The sequence below is a fragment of the Chenopodium album genome, chromosome 21 (assembly GCF_948465745.1).
Source record: "Chenopodium album chromosome 21, dcCheAlbu1.1, whole genome shotgun sequence".
Classification (NCBI taxonomy): Eukaryota; Viridiplantae; Streptophyta; class Magnoliopsida; order Caryophyllales; family Amaranthaceae; genus Chenopodium; species Chenopodium album.
The window spans coordinates 21,454,893-21,472,076 of NC_137854.1; the positions used below are offsets into that span (position 1 = coordinate 21,454,893).

Below are 17,184 nucleotides of genomic sequence, written 5' to 3' on the forward strand. Positions count from 1 at the left end.
AAACCCCATGCCTCCTTTCGGAAACATCAATAAACATCCAACGACAACGGGCGCGACTCTGTGACCGTAGTTAGTATGAGATCTCACCTAAATCCTAGTTTTAAAAAAATATTTGAAATAAGAGACTCGTAGATCAGACGGCCTCGAGAAAGTACACGGCTAATACCCCATGTACCCCAACCCCTGATTGTCATTACTCCAGAATTGCACCAATCTAGAGTCTTATTGCTCATCCATTTTGCCCTTTACGTGATTTACAGGTTTAGACTTGGTGATGACTCATATGCATAACAATACAAACATTCCAAACACAATTAAATCAAGCAAGGCAAGTTTCCGGTTTCAATTCTTGATTTATTAGTGACAAAACAACATTTATCATTTATTCCTTTACTACCTCGGTGTGTAAACACCTTGAGTGCATAAGGCACCCCAAAACCTTAACCTCGTCTTAAAAGACTTGAATTCTTCTTTTACTCATTCTATTTCAATAATCATGAATGAGTAATAAATAAATCATTTCACATATTTACATACCTTTGCCTCTAAGCACATCTTGCAAATTTAATGCATAAATAATATTTGCAAGTAATATAGTGCACATCACACGGATATCACAATGTATAACAAAACAATTATTCCCAGTCTTCTCTATACATGATACTAAGTTCTCGTTTCTTTCCTAAACATGCTTCTAAAGGCAAGGTTTCGTAATTCGTACGTACCTTGAATAAACGAATTAGTTGGCCACTTTAGCAACTAGAAGTCACCTTCTACGAACTCCTCTCCTAAACCAAATAACAAGAACTAACTCAACACCCAAGCAAATAAATTTACAGCAATACCAAACTACTTTAAAACATCTCAAATCATCAAAATAAAGCCTTTAAATTGCTCTCATTAGTCAAAATTAGTAGTACAACATCCCAACTACAAGTTTATGTGTTAGAATTATGAAAATATAGTGTTTTATATCAAATTACAGCAACTTTAAAGTGGGTAAATAAATCTGGAAATTTGTTTTAAGTATATAAAATAACCCAATAAACATAATTACTTGAAATAGTTATTATATAGCAAGTTAGTGTGTTAAAAACCCAAGAATATATCAATTCAATGCAATTAGAGGCTTCAAAATAAAAGGTATGAAATCTAAAAATTATTTTTAAAGTTAGAATATAAAGTTCAAAGCTTTTTCAATCACAAAATACTCACAATAATTATTTTATAGGTTTAGAAGCATAAAAACATGAAATTAACACTACTTGTTCATAAAAATTGAAACTTTAATAAATCTGAAAATTATATATGATTAAAATAATTATACTTTAATGTAATTTATACATAGTATGATTAGATAGTTTGTTTAACATGTTATCAAGCCCTAAAACATGAAAAATCAATGCTTTAAACCCTAAAATATACAAAATACATAATTTGAAATTTTATTTAATAATTTAGACATACAAAACCCATAAATTTATAATCTTTTGTAATTTATACATACTATTAAAGCTTAATAACAATAATTTTATAATTGAAAACAAATAAAAATTGAAGCTTTAATCAAAATAACAAGATATAAGAGGAAGAGAAATAAGGGGAACGAGAAGGGAGGAAGGCGAACTGCAGGGAGGTGGTCGGCGGCGGTCCGGCAGTGGCGGCGGCATGGGGTTGCAGCAATTTTTTTTTTTTTTTTTTTTTTGTACGTGAAATCAGGAAGGAAGGAGGAGAAAAATGAAAGCTTTTCCTTTTTTTTTTAACGTGAGAAGGAGGAGGGTAAGGGAATAAGGTGGGTTTTTTTTTTTTTTTTTTTTTTTTTTTTTTTTTTTTTTTTTTTTTTTTTATTTTTTTATAAAAGTTTGGGCCTAACCTAATCCAAGTAGAATTAGGATTTGACTTTGGGCAATTTGGGTTTGGGTAGGAAATCAACTTTGGGCCAAATATTCAAGAAAATAAGTTGTAATTAGACTAACTTAATAGTTTAATAAAATCATATTATTTTCCTCAAAATAATTCATACTTAGAAAATTAAAAATAGAAATATTTGTATAAATAATTATAAATAATAAATTAATACATTATAATTATATCGAAAAATGTGGGGGATTACAGCTGGGGTTCCTACTCCTGCAACGTGGTCTCCTCCTAGTTCGGGTTGGTGCAAGGTGAATGTAGATGCAGGTTGTGTGAGTGGGCTGGGGTCGGGGCTTGGTGCGGTTGTGCGGGATAGTGAAGGGAATGTGCGTTGCTGTGGCATTGCTCAGTCATCAGATAAGTGGGAAACGTATATTGCTGAGGCCAAGGCTGTTTTGTTTGGTATGCAAATAGCGAAGGATGCTGGGTTTGATCATTTGGTGCTAGAAAGTGATTACTTGCAAGTTGTTCAAGCCTTGAAGAACAAGCATTGCGGCTCCAGCTCTTTCTCTTTAGTTATTGATGATATTCTTGTCGTTTGCTCTAATTTCTCTAGAGTTTTTTTGGTCTTTTGTGAGAAGAGGAGGGAATAAAATTGTACATGAATTGGCTCACCTTCAACCATGGGAGGTTGGTTGCCGTTTGTGGTGTAATGCCTTTCCATCTCGTGTACTCGAACTTGCTTCAGTTGATTTAATGGTTTAAGTCTCACCCTTTGGGGTTGTTTCAAAAAAAAAAAAGAAATCCTAAGATAAAAATGTATAAGTTATAATATTACAGTTCATAATTTTTTATTTTATTTTATTTTTTTTTTTTTAATTTCAGGGCTCTGCAATCCTTTATTGAAACTACTGATGTGTGCTTCTGCTACAAATGAAAGACAAATAAGCTACAGACCATGAAGATGAAGAACATGCTTTGGTTTTTGTTTTTATCCTTTCAGAACCAACCCCTATGACCGCTATCAAAGAGAAGCTTTTTCTTTTTTATAATTATTATTGAAATAATTATTTTTTTAGATAACAAATATTACAGAAAACAAAGCTTTTGTTGTTGCACTCTCTTAATTTCAAACGATTATACTTTTGAGACAATCAGCAAGAATGATTAATGAAGGTATTAAATTTTTTTGGTTTAATCAAGGCAATAATGTGAAGGAGTTCTGTCTTCGATAAGTGCAATTACTAGATATATCAAGGATCACTATTATGGAGATAATAAGTTCGTTCTTTTGGGGCGTCATCCTCATCTATTGCTAGACTATGATAGATGATCTTTGGACTACTCAAATAGTCCAAAGCCCTCTAGAATGGATCCTATGAGGTCACACACAAGGGTATTGGGTTAAGCAAGTAAGAGGCCCATTAATGGGCCTCATGAGCAATTAACTAATCATGAATTGGATTGGGCTAGCATAGTTAGATTGGAATTAGGTTTTGGGCTTTTGACATGGACTCTTATTTAGAGATGAGATCTATAAATAAGATCTATGCCTAGGGTTGGAGGTAAGCAGTCATAATCCACATACAGTGTATTTTGACATCAAGACAACCAATCCCAAAACCTTAATTCCTCTCTCTAACTCACGGCTTTGATTCTCCTCCCCTCATCCGTACGGCCGGCCACCCTAGGTGGCGCGTGTGGTGTTCGTGGTGGATCATGGTGGTTCGTTGCTCGCTCCACTCCGTAGAAGGTCAATTGAAGAGTTCAATTGCAACTAACCAGCATTAGTGGAGGTCTTAATCTGTGCCCGTGGACCAAGTAGAGGAATCACACTTGAGGTTCTTTATCTCCCCTTGTTCTTGTTCGATCGCACGTGGAATCACGCTTCAAAGGTACAATTATGTATTCTTTATGTGTTATGCAATGATCCTTGGTTTAGGTGCTTTATGAATATGATTCATGTTATTTCCGTTGTGTAGTACCTATAAACCCCTACAGTGGTATCAGTTAGCCTATTGCATTTACGCATATTGCCAATAATTCTTTGATAATCCACAATTTTAATTCAATTAGGAGGGAGAATAATTTAATTATGGGTCAATTATTATATTAAATGTGATTTAACTCTTGGAATTAATTAAATGTGATTTAAATAATGCTCAAAATAGCCATGAAGAGATCCGAATTTTGCCTTAGTTTATTCGAATTTTTTTTCGAACCCTAACCCTAATTTTTCGAAAATTTTCGAACCTAATCAGCCCTAAAATCTGATTTTTGTGCTTGTTTTTGTTCGATTTCAATTGTTTCATGCTTCATGATTTTAATCTAGTTGATTTCATGTATAAATTATGAATTTTGCATGATCAATGATTTGATTTAAAAGTTAAATTAAATTAGGGATTATTTTCATGAAGAACCCTAGATTTTAAAATTAGATTGTGAATTTAATTTTAATAGGATGAATTAGCATAAAAGTTATGTTTTAATTTATCATGGAGCATACTAATTTTATTTAACAAAAGTTGTTAATTAAAATTGAAAATAAAAAAAAGGTTTTAGCAGCAGCAACCGCGGCTGGGTGGCGCTGCCACGACGGCTGCCGGTGCAGGTGGTCCAGAGGGAGGGGCAAGGTGGGGCAGCAGGGGTCCAAGAACAAAAGAGCAGCAGCAACACCGTGCAAAGTGTTGCGCGGCACTGCTGCCGCCGCTGCTGCACCGCTGCTTCGACAGCGTACACCGCAAGGTGTACGGCCACCGGGCCAGCTTAGGTTGGCCACACCACGGTGGCTGGTGCACAGTTTTTCAAAAAAAAAAAAATCCAGTTTTTGAAAAATTTATTTCAAGATAATTATGAATTATTTTGGGATAAAATCAGTTTTATTTTGGATAAGTTAAATTATTTTGAAAATATGATCTTTTATTTTAAAAAAATAAAATTGGTTTTCTTTGGATAAAATCTTTTATTTTAGGATAAAATCAAATATTCAAAAGTTGTTATATTTGATATTATCTATATTTAAGTTGTTAAATTGGTAATTATCCTAAATTAAGGTGGTTAATTTTGGATAAGATTTGTTAGGATATTATGAGCATATTCCTAAAGGATAATAATTGATTTAAATAATGTGATTATCCCATAATTATTTTTGGATATAATTGATTTAAAATATTGTGATTGGCTAGTAATTAGGATAGAATTTCCTAACATTGTTAGGATAATCTTTGAGGATAAATATGATTTATCTTTTAGGATTAAAATAAGATTTGATTCTATCTCATGACTAATTTAGAATATATAATATTTTATTGATGATCATGAATAATATATGATATTATCTAATTACATTAATTAAAATATGAGATATTTAGATGCCATGTTTCCTTAATTGTGAACATTCGATGTTGTAGTTTAGGAAAGCATGATGAGTGATGTATTATGTGGCAATTTTATAATATATGATGTTGTTTATAGCTCTATAATGACTAGTATGGCCCAGTAGATTGCTAAATACGATCTGCGCATCGTGATGTATTTTTGTAATCTTAGTATGGTCTACGTACCGATAAAGTATTTTTGTAATTTTATTTTATTTTATTAGTAGATAGAATAGAGTAGAATTACAGGTTGTAGTTAATCCAAGAAGCCCATGAAGTGAAGGCCCAAAGGAGCAAGGTGGGTGCGATCCATGAAGATTCAAGTGGGAGCTTTTTACTTTATTAATTTTCTTAGGATTAGATGCCATGCTATGTCTTATTTATGCATTCAATATTTTATGCATGTTAGATTTATTGATGTTTTTTGATGATGCGCTAGAGTTCACTATTTAATCACAACATAATAAATCTAGATCCCAGTAATATTGATGCAGCTTTTCCAATTAAAAACCCGACGAAACCTTCGATCGTTTATGATGGGTCGGCCCTCAGCAGAGCATCATAATATATCTTGGGGAAGTGGGGGTAGGACCACATTCTACACTTTTAATTGGTTATATTCAACAAGGTTACCTAAAGCGTTTAGAACCTTGAAGCTAAGGGTAATAATTAAACATGTGATGGTTAATTATTCAACCAAGAATTACAAGAGTTGTAATCAGTAAAGAGTTTACTCACCTTGAAAATGTAATAGTTGATGGCAGGGCCTCACTCTGGTCAATTATTGCACAAATAAAGGATCTTGGAATCACTTAATTCAAGTTGGGATCACTTAAATTGAATAAAGTGTTTTAAAGTTACCAATTTATTTCGCTTTTGGTACTTTAAATTTAATAAACATAATTGAATTTTGCGTTTACTTATAAGTAACATGTCGTTCTAATTTTATTATTATATATAAAATCCTCGATTGAAAATAAAGTTGAGAAACGTTCTCAAAAAGTTTAAAAGATAATCCATAAACCTATATTCCATTTTTGCTAAGATTGTTCTAAAAGGCAAGTTTTAGAAACCCATGTCATATGTCTAAGGTTAGTTTTATTCAAAATGTTTGAGTAAAATACCAACATATCTTCATTTTGAAAATTGTTTCAAGGGATATAATGAGATGAAGAGGTACAAACCCTCTAAAAGACAAGTATAGAAGTCCAATAAAATCTCTTATCTTCAATATGATTGAATATAAGAAAGTGATTGGAAATCTCTATGATCAAAAGTTGATGAAATGACAGTATTCTTCATCTACTTTATATAGAGTTTAATACTTGATTAAACTCAAATATAAATAATGATAGAATAGACTTAGAAAAATCATGAAAAGTGCTTAAAGAAGTTAAGCAAAGTATCATTTTGAACCTAAGATAAATGTTCTAAGTGGCTCAAACGGGAAAGGTTTAGGAATATATGAGGATTGCATTAAGAAGTTATAGGCCAAGAATTGCAAACAAGTTGCTACTTCTCAAACCTAGAACTACTTACATACTAAAAGTTGTTATGAACAACAAATGTTTCAAATTAAATGGACCAATTCCAATTGATTAGAAACTACCTCATATAGTTGGAAGGTAAAAGAATGGAAATGTTCCAATTTAAGAATTATATTATAGAAATTGATTTAACATATTGCTACTTCTTGGACATATGATGTCTTGTTTAGTTCACTCATTACACAATGTGATTGAACTAAAGGAAGAAGTTATGGCTAAAGGAGAAATAAATCTACAAGTTTAGAAGCAAATGTTGCTACTTCACAAGTAGAATCTACAAGTTTGGAAGCAAAAGTTGCAGCTTTACAAGTAGAACCAGTATTTCACCACTAATAATTGGCTAGAATTAAATAAATGTTATTCATTATTGCCATTATCAAAACACCATTCAATATTAGTAATGACTAAATGTCGAAGATTCAAAAACGTGGAATAAATGTTATTCTATGCTTTATTGAGTCATAATGTGTTTTGAATTGCTAAATAGGTTTAAAATTCTATATGATACAAATAATTAAACCATTTCTATATATATAAATTGTCTCTAAAATGTCAATTAATTCGAATGAAAATGAAAATTGCATGCGGAAGATCCAAAGGGATGGACTTTCAATATCATTGAATTATGAATCCATTGATATATGTAATTATCATTCTAATTTGAAATTTTGACAAAGTCACCATTTAGAGAAATGATGATGTGAACTCAAGGTCGAATACATATCGATGTAAGAAAACCAAAGGTTCAAAGACTAGGGACGGACAATGAAACTTCATTTGTGATACGATCACTACTTATGCTTAGTTGAAGCATGGAAGTGAAAATTTTGAAAAGTTCAAAAAGTTCAGTATGAAGTTCAGTATCAACTTGACAAGATAATGATTACACTACAATATGATTGTAATTGTAAAAAAATTTAAGTCAAGACATGTACTTGGCAACACATTCGAAATATTGCGATATGATCGTAATAATGAGAATTTAAGCCAAGACCTTGATAAACATCCAAGAGTTGTGAAAATGTTTTACAATAAACTCCGAAAGAAAACCTTATAAAGTGTTTATGAAGGGAGCTATCAACTTATATGAGATATATTTTGATAATGGATATAAATTACCTATCTTCCAACCATTGTTCAAGGGATATAGTTTTAAGATAAGCTACAAAACTAAACAAAAACTACATAGGTCAAATCAAAATGTAGCAAGGCTTCATATATGATATGGATAAGAAAAGTTCTTATTAAATCTTTCTACAAAACAAGGAACAAAAGTTGTGTTAAAACGTTTAATGCACGTTCGATTCCTATATAGAGCAAGGGGTACTACTACACAAAACATAGCACAAAATGTTTGTCGCTCAAGTAGGTGCCCTTATGGAAATTGTTCCAAAAGGTCAAGTGGGAGTAGTGTAAATCTCGAAAGAGGTTGAGAAAAGCAACAAACAAACATGGCTAAAACCATGGTTGGTTTACCCTATGCAAAATGTGCCTCCTCAAAAGGCAAGTGGGAGTATAAGAATCTTGAAAAGTTCGAGAGCCTTGAAAGAGTTCAAGAAAAGCGACTTCGAAAATCTTGAAGAAATTCGAGAAGTAATCGAATAAAAGCAACAATATGAGCATGATTCACCTCATGTTACAAATGACAACGCATGGTCTCATTATGTGTAATGGGATTAATAACCATGTGTCGAAGGTAGTACATTCTAAGTGCACATCCTCTATTGTCGTTTCTCATTGAAAACTAAACAAAGTTGTTGTATGAGTTTCAATTGTTGCGTAAAACCCACAAGGATGACTAGCATATGTAAAACTTAGTCAGAGAAATATGATTTCATATTGACTAAGAGTTCTAAAATATTTATTTTGGAACATTATGATTATGCAAGTAATAAATATGATTTGACAAGTTATGAATCCAAGTGGTTTAAAACCATGAAATCTGAAATAGATTCTAAGTCTGTAAGCAAGCGTATGACACTTGAATAATTTGCCTAAGTTGGATGAAACCCAATATAAGCAAAACAGACAAGAAAGAAAAATGTTTTCTAACTAAAGCAAAGACTTGTTAAAGGATTCAACTAATTCATAGTATGACTATGATTACGATGAAACCTTTAAATGTTGCAAAGATCTATTAAAGATATTTTAGTGATTTCTACCTTATGAGATTTGGTAGAAGGATTTCAAAACACTTTCTTGAAATTGTTCATGAAATAAGATTTGTATATGATACGATCAAAAGTTTGGAGATCCAATAATCCTAGGGATGCATAAAAGATCCATAATGGATTAAAGTTAGCATCAGGAAGTTAATGTTCTTAATTTTATGAGTTAATCAAATCGTTTGATGTTCTCGTAGAATGAAGAAAAGGTCTTGTGTGTACAAGATGTTTAGTGGAAGCTATGAAGTCTTCTTGGTCTAGTATAAAGAGCAATTATTCATTGCTTGAAGAGTCAAGTGGTGGGTAATGCATTTTGTATGAAAAACCTTGAAGAGGATGATGAGTACATTTGGGATTCAAGATCTATAGAGATAGGTCTCGAAGGATGTTTGAGTTTGGTTAAGAAGCTTATATTGATAAGATTCTTATTAAGTTCAACATTATATTGAAAAGAATTTCAATCCCATGTAACATGGCACATTGCTTAAATGATCCAATACTTTGAGAAAGATTGATTTTGAGTGATGGTCCTTATGCAATTTGCAAAGGATGCATCATGCATGTCATGGACTATACTCGTCTAGTTGATTCACGTGTTTTAGAACAAGTGATGATAGATTTCAATTGAAATCCAATGTGATGTTGGAATACAAATCAGAAATTCCTAAGTTCATTCCTTGCGAAAGGGCGAAGGAAAATTCTTAGTGTATGGAGATGAAAATGATTATAAGATTTAGAAATTGCAAAATTCATGTTTATGAGAATGTCTCATGAACTCTACTTACTAAACCTCTTCCATTTCCAAATCATGAAAAACGTGCTAATGAAACTGGATTGACGCAAATGATGTAATTAGAAGTTGTATTTGTTTTTGGAGAAAAACAAATTACATGTGTAATATATTCATTTGCAGAATTATGTTTATCAATTGAAACAAAGTTTCAATCTTATTTAATCGTGGTTTCAAGATTAAATAAAATGTCCAAAATAATTATGAATTGATGGGCTCACTAGGTTGATGACCTTTTGAATGAAACCCCACAGGTGAACTAAATTCATATATTTTTTAAGTTCCTAGTTCGGAATCATTAAACTGGACATAAATGATTTCTTAAATTTGACTAGCATGTTAAGATTGATTGGATAGCGCAGTTTCATGGGCTATAGGAGCGTAGTGATGCTCGGTCAATCACATGGATATGCATGAATGATGCATGATCGAACTATAGACCTATTTTGAAGTTCAAGTATAGAGCTTCCGGATATATTAATGGATTCTTTTGACATGAGTGGAACATTAATCTCATTTAATGGATGTTATAACTGTGGTACATTCAAACGTCTGCCCGTAACTGGAGATTATAAAGGGTGTTTCCCGGTTATTTCAGAAGTTGAGTGGGAGCTTTGGTTGCCACAAGATTGGATAGAGTCTACCTATTTAATTAGGAATGTGTCCTTTTGGCCTCTTGAAGAGGGAGAATTCAGAAAATGCATGGCCGTGCTCAATTGTGTTACATAGTAACCATTTGTTTTGTAATTCTAACTCAGATTTCAAGAAAAGATTTGTATATTAATATGATCACGACATAAGATGCAATCATATTATCAAATTGACACACATTGACTTAAGGAATTTGAATAATGCGCAGTTGTCTCAGACAAGTGGGAGATTGAAGGAGTTATGTCTTCGATAAGTGCAATTACTAGATATATCAAGGATCACTATTATGGAGATAATAAGTTCGTTCTTTTGGGGCGTCATCCTCTGTTGCTAGACTATGATAGATGATCTTTGGACTACTCAAATAGTCCAAAGCCCTCTAGAAAGGATCCTATGAGGTCACACACAAGGGTATTGGGTTAAGCAAGTAAGAGGCCCATTAATGGACCTCATGAGCAATTAACTAATCATGAATTGGATTGGGCTAGCATAATTAGATTGGAATTAGGTTTTGGGCTTTTGACATGGGCTCTTATTTAGAGATGAGATGTATAAATAAGATCCATGCCTAGGGTTGGAGGTAAGCAGTCATAATCCACATACAGTGTATTTTGACATCAAGGCAACCAATCCCAAAACCTTAATTCCTCTCTCTAACTCACGGCTTTGATTCTCCTCCCCTCATCCGTACGGCCGGCCACCCTAGGTGGCGCGTGTGGTGTTCGTGGTGGTTCATGGTGGTTCGTTGCTCGCTCATCTCCGTAGAAGGTCAATTGAAGGGTTCAATTGCAACTAACTAGCATTAGAAGAGGTCTTAATCTGTGCCCGTGGACCAAGTAAAGGAAACACACTTGAGGTTCTTTATCTCCCCTTGTTCTTGTCCGATCGCACGTGGAATCACGCTTCAAAGGTACAATTATGTGTTCTTTATGTGTTATGCAATGATCCTTGGTTTAGGTGCTTTATGAATATGATTCATGTTATTTTCGCTGCGTAGTACCTATAAACCCCTACATAATAGGAGACTTAATTTTTTACAAGGGACTTAATTCTTCTTGGGTTAGAGGTGAGTTAAGTCACCTAAAAACACCCCCTTTAACCGGAAATTTCACTTCATTCCCATTTTCCTCTATAAAATAAATTGAGTCCCCTTTCCTGTAATACCCCGTATTTTTATATATATTTTATTTAAAGTATGTATTTAATGAAATATTTAATTAGTTATAATCATTTTAATTAAAGCATTTTTATTAATATTATTATAAAAGGAAAGTTTATTTAATTATTTTATTTTAAAAGATGGGGCTTTAATTTAAGAAAGTTTAATTTTAACAAGTTTTATTTGGGAAGGGATTAGGAAAATTAAAAGAGGAAAGTTTAGGGTAAAAGGGTTGGTAGAGAAGGGGTATAAATATCCCACTTATGAGGCAAATCAACTTTGCCCAGAGTGGAGAAAACCCAAGGTAAGCTTCTCCCCTTTTCTCCTTACTTTTCTTTATTTTTTTTCTTCCTCTTCCCCTTCCCCTTTCTCACGGCCGGCCACCACCACAGCCACACACGTGGCCGGACCACCACCGCACACCACCACAGCCACCGGCGCACGGCCAGCAGCTGCGGCGGCAGCAGCCCAGCCTTGCCGCGGTGGCTGCTGCTGCCGTGTTTGGCTCTCGACAAAAAAAAAAAAAAAAAAAAAAAAAAAAAAAAAAACTTAATCTTTCTTACCTTAATTTAATCTATGCTTAGATCTAATTATAAATTATGAGTTTTGGGATTTAATTTTGATGTTTGAATGTTGTAATTATGTTAATTAATTTTTAGATTTGGTTTTAATTAAAAAGCCCCAATTTTTGAATCCTTAGGTTCTTGATTTATGAAATTATGAAAGTATATGATGTATTAATATTTAGATCTTCAATTTAAGTGCTTTAAGACTAATTTTCAGCAAGTTTTAATTGGTAAAATAGTGCAGGAATTTTATGTAGAACCCTAAATATTATGTTTTTAAAGGAAATTTAAATTACCCATTAAAGGGGACTTAATTATGGTGTTCTAAAAATAATTTCAGCTTATTCTAATTAATTTATGAAGGGTTTTATAATAGTATATATTGCTGGAAATTTGTTTAGAGTGGACTTTGATACACTATTATAATTTTAATGTGTAGGAGACTTTGAAGTAAGCGATTTTTACTAGTCGTGGCGAATTTAAGATCATATTCAAGGTACGTTCGCGTATTTAGCATATTTTGATGATGTAGGATCATGCTAGGCTTAATTTCAATCAATTGCAAGTAGTATCATGCTAAGGTTCATGTATTGAATTGTGAATTATTGGTGTTGGTGATTGAATTGTGAAGCATGAATTATTTGTGATGATCTATGGATTGGGAAATTATATTTTGGAATGATTATATGGACTACATATTTATTTATGGCATGATAGAGAGCATGTTTAATCAAACTAATTGTTTAATTATGTTTGGATTATTGAAAAGGAATTTTATTATTGGTTCATATAATTTTTATTGATGCTTTAAGCATGAGGAAGGAGCTATATAAGTGTCTTTGCACACAAGGAATAAATCGTATGTTGGTGCCTTTGTGCACTTAAGGTGTTTTTAACACCGAGGGATAGGATTGTTGGCGCTTGATGCGTTTAAGGTGTCTTTGACACTGAGGTAGAATTAAAAAGGGTTCAACATTAAATATTATGTGGTCACTAAATATTCAAGAATTAAATTGGTATGTCTGAATGGTTGAATTATTATTGATGATTGAATTGTTATGCTTTGAGAGTCATCACCAAGTCTAATAATATGTAAACAACGTAAAGTGAAAGAGATTACGCACCAAAACTCTTGGAACGTATATACCTTGAGTATGAACATATGGGGGGAGTTATGGGGTTTTATATTTAACCACAACTTCTAATGGAGTACAGGACGCTGTATATTCCCTTTTATTATTATTATTATTATTATTATTATTATTATTATTATTATTATTATTATTATTATTATTATTATTATTATTATTATTATTATTATTATGCGCTGGAATTCCGCCACCAATGGATGTGGCATAGGTGATGCTGGCACGGTTAGCTCCCGTGTCAGTGGGCCTCAATTTATTGAGGTAGGTTTGGTTCAGTTGGAAACCCGTTCGATGCGTAATCAACGCTAAATAAATTATTTAGTGTCCAGTTAAAGAGTCTTGTTGTTGTTTGTTGTGTGTGCTTGTAAACAGGTGCAATGAGGTAAGTATGTGTGATGCTAGGAGTTGCATGTTAGTGTGTTTAAATACGCTTATGTACTCAGCTTTGCTGATTGTGTGTATTGTTTGTGTCTGGCTATGTCTTTATCTTGGCCCTACGATGATCCATTTTAATGGAGAGTAGTGGGGGCAAGTAGAGATACTCTTTTTCAGGTATTGAGGCATGTTCATGATGGGGCATGAGTGAAGAGAGAATTATGCTAGTTTCCACTAGGATGTGAAATGTTTATGTTTTGGATATTTTGTTTTATTGATCGTTGGACTAACACTATTATTTGATTGATCGGTTTTGAATAAGGGCCTTAAGTGGTTCCAAGTTGTAGTGGATTTTATTTAACTTGGTTTTGTTGATTTTCAACTTTACTTTTGATTAGTTCGGTTTTTAAATTGTGTTATTTCATAGTTTTGACTTTCAAGTCTTCCGCTGTGTGTCTTTGATAATTGCCTTAGCCGTTTTCACGGTGGCGGTAATGTCTTAGATATTCCTAAATCGTATTTTTAAAAGAGTAAAGTGTGTATTTAAAGGAAAGGAATTTCTAGGGTGTTACATTTCCCCATATTTTGCAACAATAGAGACCCCTATTTTATACTTAACTCTATATTTCTTAATTAGTTTATATTATGTAAATTAAGTAATAAATAAAAACATATACTTCCTCCGTTTTTTTAGTTGCTACACTTTTATTTTCACGGTCTCCTAGATAGTTTTTAAAAAAGGAGAGAGAAAGAGAGAAAAATTAAATGGACCCATATGAGTAGGAGAGAGATAAAGAGAAAAGAATGTCAAAAATGAAAAGTGTTGTAACTAATTAAAATTTCCTTAGTTTTTACTTTAGCTACAGACTGGGTTTTTAGAGGAAAGGAGGCTCTGGATTGTTTTCAGCATTTACACTCCACCAACCAAGCTCTTGTAATTAACTCTACTCCTTTGCGGTCAGGTTGTATTCGGGGTTCCGCCTTTGATAAACTGGAATGTTGCCTTCTTTTGGATGATGCTTGGGATGTCCGACATAATACTGCTAGTATAGATTGGGTTTTCATGGATCTTCATTCGGATCAGGTTTTAGGGGGTGGTCTCCGGGCTCTTAGAACAGCTTCAGCACTACAAGCAGAACTTTATGCTTGTTTGTGGGCGATTCGTTCTGCCAAGTATCGAGGGTTAATTCGTTTACAGATATTTATATATTGCACTCAAGTGGTCTCTCTCCTTACTCGAGCTACATCGGATGATATTTCCTGTATTTGGTTATCAAAGTCTATCCGTGAAGAAATTCAGGATCTTTCAGCCTGCAGGATTAGGAAGGTCCCTCGACTTTGGGTTTCGCCGGCTCACTGCCTCGCAAGTCAAGCTCACCATCGTACTTTAATTACTTGGTCCTTTTAGGGGTTTGTTTTATTTGTTAGGCTCCGTTGTCAAAAAAAAAAAAATAATAATAATTAAAATTTCTCAAATAGGAAAGTATAGCAACTAAAAAGAGATGGAGAAGTACAATTGAAAAATAAAATAATAAAAGAATCTTAATTATGGTGAATAGATGTGGTATAATTGTCCAATTGATATAACATTAGAAATAGAAGTTGAAATTCTCATATAGAGGTTAAAATCTGATCTAAATATTTATATGTTGAACCATTTCATCATCCATGTGACACCATGAACATCATCATGACACAAGAGTACAAGAGTGACACATATAATCTGGAAATTGATTTTGGCACACCCTTAATTGATTTTGGCACACTTCTATGTGAGAAGAGCATAGAAAATTGTCCTCTCACATAGGGGTGTGCCAAAATCAATTAAAGGTGTGCCGAAATCATATCCCATATTATCCCTATAAGGTTAATAATATTATAAATTTTATTACATTTAGTTTATACTTCTATTTTTTTTAATTGACACGCTTTAGCTTTTACACTATTCACAAATTATTCTTCAAAAGCTACGAAAAAACATAGTCATGTGATATCTTGTTTGAATCGCCTTAATGTAAATTTCATTAGTATCCGCATTTTATAATTTTAAAATATTGATAATTAGACATTTTAATCGTTAAAATTAGATTAAAAAAAGGGCTATAAAAGACCCCAAGTGACAATTTGGTAAAAAAAATAAACTCCGACGACAATTTGGTAAAAAAAGTTAACCCATGCTAAACAAAATAATCTCAGGCGACAATTAACCCAAAAAATACAAAAAATTCCGACAAATTATTCGCGAATGCTTTAAGTTCGTTTTTCATGGTTTTTTTACCAACCCTTTTATGAAAATAACAATTTCAACAAAAAAAAAAGTTTAGTATCAATTTTCACTTAAGTTTTACTCCCCTTATTGAACAAATTCTTTTGAAAAAGGGGTTGGCTTGATATCAGGATTTAGCAAAATAAAAAGGGGATGACACATCTATTAACCTATACTAAAAGCAAATCCTTCCATGGCATTTGTCATTATCTTATGAAAAAATTTTCCGCCTTTTTTGAATCTCTCTCTTTTATTTTAGTTTATTTTTTTTTTGGTAAAATCTGTAAGTAAACTATTTATACCTTATGATATTTTCTTTCGAAATTACCAATTATATTTCATATATACATAACCACAATATTTCTGAATATCTTTTATATACTTTATATTTTGAAATATTATTGTCAAAATCATTTAGCAACCGTGCATTACACGGGATTTTAACCAAGTCAATACTATATACTAAAAGACACACCAGCGATGACACATGTCATCTCCTGGTGTGTCCTTAACTTTTTTTTTAAATTAAAAAAATTTATTAATTAAGGAAATAAATCATTTACAAAAATATAATATTATACATATTCCATATTAATGTAGTAATTATTATATCTAAAATAAAAAGATTTCACAACTCTTTCTAAAAAAAAAATAAGGCAATTATAAACAAAAATTTATAATTTGTGACTTATTTTACAATAAGAAAAAGATTGCTTTTTTTTTTTTGTCTATTTTTTTTTAGTGTTATATTAGATGTTTCAATTCAGAAACGCAAATATTAAATCAACCTATCACATAATTTGTTATTAATCGACTAATTTATAATAATATTTATATACCAATAATCTATAAGTATAAATATAACTATTGATCATCGTGCATGGCACGGGATCTAACCTAGTTAATTCTAAATTTAAAAACACAAAAACAAATTAAATTAGGATTTTTGAAGAGTTTGTCGAAGAAAATTAGATTTTTTGGGCTAAATGTAGCCGGAGTTAATTGTTTTTACCAAATTGTCACCGGAATAAGTTTATTTATCAAATTGTCGCTTGGGGTTTTTTTTATTTCAATTTGATCAATTGGCCAATAAAAAAGTATCAACTTAAAAAAACAAAGGCAATGTTTAATTTCTGTAATTTTCTCTCTTTTTCTTTTTCTTTCCATGAGAAATGAGAACTCTTAGATTTTTTTTCAGTGTTCTATCCTTGAAATAGGGGACCTTTACACCCATGTATTTTCCCAAAAAAATAAAAATAAAGTAGATTAAGAAAAATAAAAAA

General features: G+C 32.1%; 1 protein-coding gene across 1 annotated transcript; it reads left to right on the plus strand.

The window, feature by feature from the left end:
- Positions 1–2,099: 2,099 nt before the first annotated feature.
- Positions 2,100–2,510, plus strand: LOC145600550 (uncharacterized). The gene has a single exon (XM_081656435.1). The coding sequence runs from the start codon at positions 2,100–2,102 to the stop codon at positions 2,508–2,510; it is 411 nt and encodes a 136-aa protein (XP_081512561.1).
- Positions 2,511–17,184: the final 14,674 nt, after the last annotated feature.

Excerpts from the sequence above, each read along its gene's own strand:
- LOC145600550 (XM_081656435.1), top strand. The coding sequence starts at position 2,100 with ATGTGGGGGATTACAGCTGGGGTTCCTACTCCTGCAACGTGGTCTCCT.